This window comes from Bos javanicus, chromosome 5 (assembly GCF_032452875.1).
Source record: "Bos javanicus breed banteng chromosome 5, ARS-OSU_banteng_1.0, whole genome shotgun sequence".
Lineage (NCBI taxonomy): Eukaryota > Metazoa > Chordata > Mammalia > Artiodactyla > Bovidae > Bos > Bos javanicus.
Window position 1 is genome coordinate 69080228 of NC_083872.1, and position 12100 is coordinate 69092327.

Below are 12100 nucleotides of genomic sequence, written 5' to 3' on the forward strand. Positions count from 1 at the left end.
AGAAGAAAATGGCAACCCACTCCAGTATTCTTGCCTGAAGAATTCCATGGATAGAGGAGCCTGGCAGACTATAGTCCATGGGGTTGAAAAGACTCGGACACAACTGAGTGACTAACACATTTTTTACACTGGAAACTTTTTTTTTTTTTAAGTTTTTTCCCTTTTTGGTAAGTATGTAGAGAGTGCTTCTATTTTACTTCATTTTATTTTTATATTGTATTGTATTGTGCTAAGAACACTTAACATGACCTCTACCCTCTTAACAATTTGTTTAGTGTACAATACAACATTATGGTTGTTCAACTGCTAAGTCATGTCTGACTCTTTGTGACCCCATGGACTTCCCAGCATGCCAGGTTTCCCTGTTCTCCACCATTTCCTGGAGTTTGTGCAAATTCATGTCCAGTAATATGATGTATAGCAGACCTCTAGAACTTACTCATCTTACATAATTGAAATTTTATGCCTCTTGATTAGCAATTTCTCATTAACCCTTCTCCTCCTGTGTGGTTTTCAGTTGGTTAAAAAATATTTTTAAAATTACCTAATTATTTAATTTAAAAAATATGCTTGTATACACAGAGAATATATCTGGAATACCTCAGAAACTAATAAATAACAAAAACACTGGTTGCCTCAGGGAGGTAAACTTGTTAGCCAGGAGAATAAGAGGGAGACTTTTCATCATCTATCTCTTTGTATTTTTTTAATTTAAAAAATTTTGAATGTATATCTTTTTTTTAATGAGGAAAACAAGATGGCTGTGGTCATATGACTATATAGTTGCTCCAAATGAAAAAAAATTTTTTTAATCCTAAAAGAAGAAATAAAAAAATAATAGGTAACAAACTGTAGACTCTTCTTGAATAGAGACCAAGCTTTCCCCACCAACTTGGGTACCTCAGAATGTCCACTCCTGTGCACTGTCTGGAGGAAATGCTTAGCCAGGTGTTAAGTTTGCTACGTTTTTTTTTTTCTTGAAAAGCTACTCTAGCATTGAAAAGATGTTTTTGAGAACTCTATCATTTATTTTTAAACTAACTTCCTGTTTTACACATACATATATATTTCAAACAGCTACAATTATGTACATTATTTGCATGCTTTTCCCACATCTTATTGTAAATAACTTTACAATATTTTTGACAATTAAAATTTGAATGCCTGCATAAAACTTCTTTTGCTATTTCATAACTACTCTAAATAACTCCCTCAGTTCGGGGCATGTGGCATTTTGCAAGCACTGAACTGGTTTGTAGAAATTCAGGGGATTTCACTGACATACACTATGCTGCTTCCATTCTCGTGGATGTTCTAAAGTCTGGAATCCCCATTTTGGGTAGCTATTAAAAATGAATATTTACTAATATGAAAAGATGCCCAGGATATATGAAAAGATGGTGTAATATATGATCCCATTTTTTTCAAGAAATAATATTTGTCAACGTACGTCTGTGGGAGGGGTAGATGCCACACCTGGCCTCGCGTGTCTTACCTGCGCCGGCTTGAGCACTAAGGTGTTGCCTGCTGCCAGACACGCGGCACTCTTCCATGCCAGCATCATCAGCGGGTAATTCCAGGGGATGATAATGGCACAGACTCTGCAAGAGGAGAAAGAGACAGCCTCAGTCCCCTCAAACTAACTTAACACACGCCACTCAGAGGCACTCTCCTTGTCTTACCCAAGTGGCTCCTTCTTGGTAAAGGTCAGATTGCGGTTTGGACGGGCCTGGTTGATGGGAATTGTAGAACCCTAAAGAATAAAAAAGGTTGATACTACTTTACTAATTTCATTTTTTTTTCTTTGCCATGCAGCATGTGGGATCTCAGTTCCCCAACCAGGGATCAAACTTGCACCCACCGCACTGGAAGCATGGAGTTTTAACCACTAGACTGCCAGGGAAGTTCCTACTTTATTAATTTAAATGAGTAAATTTAATCTCAATGAATCCATTTTCTATCTGCCTCTCTTACTTTCTCTTAGCTGATATTAAAAAAAGCAGTGTTCACATGGAACTCTATTCAATGTTATGTGTCAGCCTGGATGGGAGGGGAATTTGGGGGAGAATGGATACCTGTACATGGCTGAGTCCTTTAGCTGTTCACCTGAAACTACCACAACATTGGTAATCAGCTATATCCCAATACAAAATCAACAGTTTGAGAAAAGAAGCAGTGTTCAATTTATAAGAAACATAGCCACACCTAAAAAGGAACTGCTATGCCCTTCTCAAAAGAACTAAGACACAGGAGAAAAAAAACACATAATTCTAATTTGATCATCTCCATTCCCAATTTCTGGGCATGGCAGAGAATGTTAATTGCCTGCCCAATATCTATTCTCCCCTCTGTTCTTAGTAACAGAAACCCTTGGTTAATAATGGGGATGGCAATGTGCCAGGTAAAGTACTATGTTCCCCAGTTTCCATAGCAAATGGTGATGATTAATGGAAGATGTAAGTACAATGCACTGGAAGGGGAACACTCTTTAAAGTAGGCTGACTCAGCTAAAACAAGTGCTGTTTTACCTATTCCCTCACTTCTTCATTCTTCCTTCCAGAATGTTGCTAAAAAGGCTGGTGCTGCAGTGGCTATCATGACACCAAGAGGCAGCCGTGACGGTAGCAGTCACATGGTACTAAGGATGGCCTGGCAAAGAGAGAGAAGGAATCTTCCTGTCTCAGACTAGTCTTGATTGCCTGCTCTTGGACTCCTTGAAAGTGAGATAAAAAGACTCTTTGGTTGGGTTTTCTATTATATGCAGCTAAATTTGATCCCAACTGATTTTTGGCAGTAATCTTTAACTGAAACTATCCATCTGTTTTGCCACATAAAATATTATTGCTGTTACTAATACAAGTGTATAATCTCTCATCTGAAACCCTAGGGTCAGGTGTGCTTTGGGATTCAGAATTTGACTTTAGAAACATAATATAATGCATAAACAATACCTTATATAATGTTATAATATCTATAACCCCCATTAATGTTTGGGGTTGCCTCCCATAATCAAGCATATTAGTATTTATCCAGGGCTTTCCTGGTAGCTCAGCTAGTAAAGAATCCACCTGCAATGCAGGAGACCCTGGTTTGATTCCTTGGTCAGGAAGATCCTCTGGAGAAGGAATAGGCTACCCACTCCAGTCATCTTGGGCTTCTCTGGTGATTCAGATGGTAAAGAATCTACCTGCAATGCAGGAGACCTAGGTTTGATCCTTGGATTGGGAAGATCCCCTGGAGAAGGGAAAGGCAACCCACTGAACACTTATTCAGTGAACTATGAGTATTCACTCTAAAGCTGGAGTCAAGATTGCCGGGAGAAATATCAATAACCTCAGGTATGCAGATGACACCACCCTTATGGCAGAAAGTGAAGAGGAACTAAAAAGCCTCTTGATGAAAGTGAAAGTGGAGAATGAAGAAGTTGGCTTAAAGCTCAACATTCAGAAAACGAAGATCATGGCATCCGGTCCCATCACTTCATGGGAAATAGATGGGGAAACAATGGAAACAGTGTCAGACTTTATTTTTTTGGGCTCCAAAATCACTGCAGATGGTGATTGCAGCCATGAAATTAAAAGACGCTTACTCTTTGGAAGGAAAGTTATGACCAACATAGATAGCGTATTCAAAAGCAGAGACATTACTTTGCCAACAAAGGTCCATCTAGTCAAGGCTATGGTTTTTCCTGTGGTCATGTATGGATATGAGAGTTGGACTGTGAAGAAGGCTGAGTGCCGAAGAATTGATGCTTTTGAACTGTGGTGTTGGAGAAGACTCTTGAGAGTCCCTTGGACTGCAAGGAGATCCAACCAGTCCATTCTGAAAGAGATCAGCCCTGGGATTTCTTTGGAAGGAATGATGCTGAAGCTGAAACTCCAGTACTTTGGCCACCTCATGCAAAGAGTTGACTCATTGGAAAAGACTCTGATGCTGGGAGGGATTAGGGGCAGGAGGAGAAGGGGACGACAGAGGATGAGATGGCTGGATGGCATCACTGACTCGATGGACGTGAGTCTGAGTGAACTCCGGGAGTTGATGATGGACAGGGAGGCCTGGCGTGCTGCGATTCATGGGGTCGCGAAGAGTCGGACACAACTGAGGGACTGAACTGAACTGAACTGAAGATGAATAAAACTTATAGACTCATGTTGGTTTGGGTAAGATTTTGGCACCAAATGAGTTTGAGTCAATCAAACAAATCAATTTTCAGGTTTCAGAACTATTTGGATTTCATAATTGAGAATAAAGGATGGACTTAAATTGCTCTTACTAAATACTTATGACTTTGTAGCTGAACAATAATAAAAACTACACTTATGTGCAAGACCTACTATAGTACAGACTTTAATTCTGTATATATAAACACTTGTAGTATATAAACACTCATTTCTAATTCTCATAACGTAGTTTGCAAGGTATGGATTATCATGACCATTTTACAGATGAGGAAAGTAAGGCTGAGAGAGGTAAATAACAACAACTGCTAGTAAGTGGCAAGGATGAGGCCTGGAACCAGGTGGTCTCTCTGATTCTATAAAAATGATGGTACAGCAATGTGACCAGAAAAAACTTTCCCAGTATCCTTAGCAGATAGAGACAGCCAATGGGAGATACAAACACAAAGTGTAGGGAGGATGGGAATGTTTCTTAAAGTCCTTTTACCTTTCTCCCTCTTTCCCACTTACTCCTGGCTTCTAGGAATGTGGCTGTGATGGCTGGTGCTTCAGTGGTTACCATGAGACCAGAAGTGGCATGCATTCTGCTGTTTGCTGCAAGCCCTATTTCTCTTCTATATCTCAATACCAAAGCCAAGTGTAGTTGCCATTTATCATCACACATGTGCTATTTATTTTCTTGTAAGAAGAAGGAAATTGACATTTTTATCAAATTTACGTTTTTAAGAAATTTTTCTTATAACCAGTCTGCATAGCCCAACTATGTTAGCTCTCTGACCTCCTTAGGTATTTGAGTCTTCAATTCCTCCATGATATCAAGCTTCTGTCTATATGCCAACAAGACTATTAGATGCTCTCAAGAGATATTATAGTACAAAACAAAGAACAATATTAGATTTCAAGCTCAGAAAAATCTTGAGTTCAAATCCTAGCTCTACTTACTATGTGACCATAGGTAAGTCATTCATTGTCCTCAAGCCTCAGTTTCTTCACCTGTAATAAGAGTTGACAACTATCTACCTACCTCAGATAACTGTTATGAGGATCAGATGAGAAAACCAACGGAAGTGGTGACTCTGACAAGGGGTCTTTATAAACTAACAAACATTCGTCCATTTTCCTCTAGGAATGATCTCTACGGAAACAAACAACATTTTGCACTTACCTGAATTTTGTCACACCAGCCAGCAAAGTATCTGAATGTTTGCACAGACATTCCAATGTGAGTCTTCAGAGCCAAGGTGTAGACAGCCCCTGAATCGAGGGCTTCGATGGTTGCCAGTTCTTCTTGTTTCTCTTCCATTAGGTCTGCAAGTCTGTTGGCCAGTGAAAGAAATCCATTCAACAGATATTGAGTCTCTACTGTGTAAAAGGCGTCCTCCTAAGGGCTGAGAATTCACACAAATGGACCAGGTCTCCGTCCTCATGGAGAACGTGGTCTCATAGGGAAGACAGGCATTGAACTAATAATTGCATGAACAATTTAAGAGTTATCATGAAGAGGCAGAGGGTGTTGGAAGTCTGTATCGTTCGCATTATAGACGCATAAGAAGTAAGAGTGATGGAGTCACAGTCAGCCAAGGAGATCAGTGACAGAACACAGTGGGAACGTGGATAGTTCCTGAATACACTGGGAGATGTTAGAGGGCGACCCACACCCCTGGAGAACCCACGAACACCTGAGGATTTCTGGTTGGTGTAGAAATATTTCCAACACTGGCTGAAAAGGACAAGACAGAAATACATGGAATGAACTATAAACACCACAACAGGCTTCTGTTTGTCTGGTTTCTGTGGAAAGATACCTAGAAACTGACTAATGACTATGAAATAGTCAAAATTCATCTTTTGTGTCTACCTCTTCCATTTGTTTTCCTTCCTTCCTTCCTTTCATGGTTCTGACCCGTTTCTTTCAGACCATTCCAGGTCAGGCTTGAAACCTTCCTCCCTAATATTTCTTCCAGATCCTGCTCTAGGAGATCTTTTGAGCAAGATCAGCTATTTGTCATTTAGTAAGCAGAAAACTGAATCTGGGATTGAATCTAATTACGCTTGGCATACTCAGCTAACAATTTATAACACCCTTTCCAAGCCTTCATGTTTTTCCTCCTTGTTTCTACTCCTTACACATCAAGTAGATTTAAAATTTCTCTGTGGAAACAGCAGGGTGCTGGATGTTCTCCATGTGCTGCTTGTAATCCAGTCTCCGCCCTGCTCTGTGACCCCTGGAGGATGACTTTTACAGATTACATCACAGGCTTCCGGGCTCTCTCACTGGACTTGGCTAATGACAGGCCAGTGGGAGGCAGCCCCAGGAGACCACTTGGAGGATAAAGTGGTCTGGGGGTGGCTGACTGGTGGGCTGTGGATCGGCAGCGGTAGCTGCTGTGTCCTTCCACTGAAACCCACGGGTGTGGTCTCCTCCTGCAGCCACAGATCTTGCCAGATTCTAGTAACAGCTCCTTCCTCTGTCCCATTAGGCCTTGCAGTAAGAGCAGTTTCCCTGTTTTACCCCCCCAGCCTGAGTGCTTCATTATCCTTTGCTGGATTCCCTTGACCTTGCTTACATCTTTACAAATAAGTAGTCCTTTACTAAACTGCTCATACAGGGATGGTGACTGAAACAAGCAAAAATACAAAAATCAGGAACTCCCATATGTGGGAGTTTATATGATGGAAGTAACAAAAGATATGCTATCTAATAGGTGCATAATAGAAAGTCTTGAAAAATTTTTTTAAATCTTGGCAATGTTAGTATCCAAAGGCCACAGACTTGTGCTCTTTTTTTTTTTTTTTTTTAATTTTTATTTATTTGGCTGCACCAGGTCTTAGCTGCAGCATACAGGATCTTCAGTTGTAGCATGTGGGATCTAGTTCCCTGACCAGGGATCAAACCTGGGCCCTCTGCATTGGGAGCGTGAAATCTTAGCCACTGGACCACCAGGGAAGTCCTCAGACTCGTACTCTTAAAAAAATCATACCGATACATCAATCTTCCTCTGTCTCGTGCATTCATTCTTCCCCATTCACCGTTTTCAAAAGCATCTTTTGCTGCTGCTACTGCTTTATCAACATCCACCAAAGAGGCATAGGATACTTTGCATATCGTCTATTTCAAGGTAAGAAAACATAGGTTATAGACTATTTTTATAGAGAGATATACAACTTTTTCTTGAGATTAATATTATGCCATAAAATTCAAAGAGTTTTGATGATGGAAAATCAATACTTACAGTAAACTTCTGGTAATATAGTAAAGAAAAAGAAACCATTTTAACACGAAAATTGTGAGCCTAAAATTCAGTACTTCTCATTCACACTACACTATGAGAAGACACATGTAGGAAACTGTACCTATTTCTTCTCCCGCCTAAGGAACGCTGAATTTCTCACCATGAGCTTGCAAATTCTGAGATTTTTCTCACATATACAGCTCCATGTGGAATTGTACCTCTGTATGTATATAGGTATAGTGACCCATCTAAATTCATCATAAATATTCATTCTTAAAAGTAAGTTACAGTAGATAACAGCAGCCAGAACCAGAGCTGAATAGTTTAAAAGAATACATGAAGTACATTTATATTAAGTGCTCAGACAGAGTAACAGAATAATAGAGAGACAGAGTAATAGAATAAGTAATTCTTAAGACTGTTTTATAATGGTGTATAAATGAAAAAAAAATCCATGATCAGTGGTTACTACACACACTAAATCACAACTCACAGATCCATCTGTTGGGTTGATAGTATCATAAGTCTGTCCATCTTCAGCATCTGTGAACTGTCCATTTATGAAACACTGATATGGCATTTTTACTGTCATGTCATTGATCTCCTTTGAAACCTAAGAGAGAGAGTTACATTAATAAAATCAACAGATTTCTATATTTACGCAAAAAAGAAGCTTATTCACTAATGCAGACAGAAAAGTTGTCAGTGGGACTCCAGTGCTTACTGTTCAGAAGAGACAAGCAGATGTAATAGTTAGGCCTTATGATGCTTAGAGTGGCCATTGAGACAGGAGGTCAGCTTCTGTGACGACCAAAGTGGTCTGAGTCGGGCATTGTAAAGATCTGTCTCTTCCTCATTGAGATGAAAGATGACTCAGAAGATCTCCAGATAATGGAAACACCGCCATCTAGTGGCACCACTGGTGGAGTTCAGCCATTGCTGTCACGCAAATTTTTGAAATTGCCCATCAACACTCTTTACTTTCATACTGGTGACATTTTAAGTTTTCTTTCCAGTCTCCTTCCCCATTTTCAGTCTCCTCCTCTTACATATGTGCTGCTTAAATTGTAGTCTGTACTATTAGCTGGCAAGTGAATTTATATTCGTCCATTAACCTCTATAAATCTCGGTTTGTTTCAACAATAAAATGATAATATACCTGCCTCATACAATCATTAAGAGACATAATTAAAATAATATATGTGAAAGAGAACTATTGGCATAAAATCTCACTTCAATTAAAGGTATTAAAGAGAAAATTTAATGATTTAAGAAATTATTTTATATAGAGAAATTGAGGATGCTTAGAAAAGAAACAAAAAAATAGCAAACGCGTAGTTTGCTGCTCATCATCACTAATTATTAGAGAAATGCAAATCCAAACTACAGTGAGGTACCACCTCACACTGGTCAGAATGGCCATCATTAAAAAGTCTACAAATAACAAATGTTGGAGAGGGTGTGGAGAAAAGGGAACCCTCCTACATTGTTGGTGGGAAGTAAATTGGTATAGCCACTACAGGAAATGGTATGCTGCTGCTGCTGCTAAGTCGCTTCAGTCGTGTCTGACTCTGTGCGATCCCATAGACGGCAGCCCATCAGGCTCCCCTGTCCCTGGGATTCTCAAGGCAAGAACTCTGGAGTGGGTTGCCATTTCTTTCTCCAATTCATAAGAGTGAAAAGTGAAAGTGAAGTCGCTCAGTCATGTCCGACTCTCAGCGACGCCATGGACTGTAGCCCACCAGGCTCCTCCATCCATGGGATTTTCCAGACAAGAGTACTGGAGTCGGGTGCTGGAGGTTCCTTAAAAAACTAAAAGTAGTATTGTTAGGGGAAGCACACTGATTGAAACCGCCCACCCTGGCCAGGCACCATAGTAACAATTTGCATGAGTTGTTTTATAACAGGTGGTCTCAGTAAGGAACACAGAACTAATAAGCCTCCACCAACCGAAAGAGTTCAGGAAAGGTCAAAAGGAGACACCACATGTCCAACCACCTCCTAGAATCCTTCTCTCTGGCATGCATCTTGGCTGAACAAGGCGTGCACCACCAGGAAGGACTCTAAGTCAGATGATTGGTTAAAGACAACCTGGAAACTAATCCCATCACCATAAAACCTGAGACTGCAAGCCATGTGGCAGAGCAGTTCTCCTGGGTTCCCTTACCCTACTGCCCTCCATCTGGGCACCCTTTCCCAATAAAATCTCTTGCTTTGTCAGCACATGTGTCTCCTCGGACAATTCATTTCCAGTGTTAGACAAGAGCCCAGTTTCAGGCCCTGGAAGGTGTCCCCTTCCTGCAACAGTATCATATCATCCAGCAATCCTAGTCCTAGGCATATGTCCAGACAAAACTCTAATTATGAAAAGATAACATACACTACAGTGTTCATAGCAGCACAATTTACAATAGCCAAGACAAGCAAACAACCTAAATGTCCATCAATGTATGAAGATGTGAGATATATATATATATATTTATATAATATTTTACTATACAAAAAAAAATATATATATATATAACCTACAAAGGAATACTACTTAACCATAAAAAGCAATGAGCAATAACTGAAATTTTAAAAGTCATTAGAGGGGTTCAACAGGAGAGTCAAGCAGGCAGAAGAAAGAAATAGAAAACCAAACAATGGGTCAATAGAGACATCCAGTGTGAAAATAGGAAAGAAAAATAATTTAAAAAATGAATATAGCCTTAGAAGCCTGCAGGACACTATCAAATGTACTAACATGTGCATAAAGAGAGTCTCAGAATGAGGGGAGAGGGATGAAGGGGTAGAATGAATATTTGAAGAAATAATGGCAGAAAATATCCCAAATTTTATTTTAAAAAACTAATCTGCACATCCAGGAAGCTCAGTAAACTTCAAGTAGACAAATCTCAAAGAGATCCATCCTAAACACATCATGATAAAATGGTCAAAAGACAAAGACAAAAAGGGAATCTTGAAAGCAGCAAGGGAGAAGAAGCAACTCATCACGTGAAAGTGATCCTCAATAAAATTAACAGATGACTTATCCTCGGAAACTACAGAGGCCAGAAAGCAATAAGATTATATATTAAAAGTGCTGAAAGAAAGAGAATGTCAACCAAAAATTCCATATACAGCAAGAATATCCTTCAAGAACAAAGGACAAATTAAGTCATTCTCAAACGAACAAAAACTAAGATACTTCATTGCTAGCACATTGCCTTTCGAAAAAGACTAAAAGGTGTCATTGACAGAATGAAAGAACACAAGACAGTGACTTAAATCTACCTGAAAAGATAAAGAACACCAACAAAGGTAAACATAAGTCAATATAAATGTAATGTTTATTTTAAACTCCTTTCTTCTCCTATCTGATTTAAAAGAAAACTGCATAAAGCGATAATTATAAGACTATGTTGATGGGCTTATACTGTATAAAGAGGTATTTGTATGACAATAATAGCACAGGTAAGTGGGTAGGGAGCAGAGCTATACTACAACAGATTTTTTCTACACTATTAGTATTAAACTGGTATTAATCTGGGCAAGAATGTTTTAAGAAAAACGTCTCTAGGAATCCTCAGCCACTAAGGAAATAACTAAAAGTATGTAGCAAAAGAAACAATGAGATTAAAAGGGCATACTAGACAATATCCATTTAACAAAAAAGAGCAGTAAGGAGGAAGAGAGGAGAGAAAGAGGCATAAATCAAGACTTATAGAAGCACAAGTGGCCAAAGCACAAACAGATTAATCAAACTTAATCACATTTTGAAACTTGTGTGTGTTAAAGGATACTATCAAAAAAGTGAAAAGAAAACCCACAGAATGGGAGAAAATATTTACAAATAATGTATCTGATTAGGGGCTACTATTTAAAATATACTAAGGTCATTTACAACTAAAAAATTAAAAAGATAAATATCCCAATTAAAAAAACAGGTGAAGGGTTTGAGGGACTTCCCTGGTGGTCCAGTGGTTAGGACTAGGCATTCTCACGGCCAGGGGCTCGGGTTCCATCCCTGGTTGAGAAACTAAGACCCCACAAGCCACCTGGTACAGCCAAACAACAAAGGAGTTGAGCAGATATTTCTCCAAAGAATATATACAAATGGCCAATAAGCACATGAAAAGATGTGTATCACTAGTCATTAGGAAAATGTAAAGCAAAACCGCAGTGAGATACTACTTCACACCCACTAGGACAGCTGAAATAGAAAAAACCAGACAACAGCATATGCTGGCAAGGACACGAGAAATCAGAAGCTTCCTACATGGCTAGTGGCAGTGTAACATGGTCTAGGCACTTGGGAAAGCAGACTGGTCATTCCTAAAAAGTTAAACACAAGAGCTCCCATATGACTCACCAATTCCACTTCTAGATATTTACCCAAGAGAATTGAGAACATATGTTCACACAAAAACTTATATTGGCCAAAAAGTCCATTCAGGTTTTTCTGTTACATCTTACCAAAAACACAAATGAACTTTTTGGCCAATCCTACGTGAATTTTCATAGCAGCGTAACTTATAATAGCCAAAAAGCAGAAACAACTCAAATGTACACCAACCGAGGAAAGGATAAATAAAACATAGTTATCCACATGAGGGACTATTGCTTGGCCAGGAAAAGGGATAAAGTGATAATCTACTCTAGAATGTCGATGAACCTTGAACACATTAGGCTGAGTGAAAGAATCCA

The 12100-nt window shown here is 39.2% G+C and overlaps 1 protein-coding gene across 1 annotated transcript in view; it reads right to left on the bottom strand.

Moving 5' to 3' along the window:
- Positions 1-12100, bottom strand: part of ALDH1L2 (aldehyde dehydrogenase 1 family member L2) — a 62792-nt gene that overhangs the window by 18253 nt on the left and 32439 nt on the right. The window contains exons 11-15 of the mRNA XM_061417149.1: positions 7905-8024; positions 7160-7287; positions 5344-5494; positions 1683-1753; positions 1496-1601 (exon numbers count right to left, since the gene is read on the bottom strand). Coding sequence (XP_061273133.1) covers positions 1496-1601; positions 1683-1753; positions 5344-5494; positions 7160-7287; positions 7905-8024 — 576 coding nt within the window. The remainder of the gene's footprint in view (positions 1-1495; positions 1602-1682; positions 1754-5343; positions 5495-7159; positions 7288-7904; positions 8025-12100) is intronic.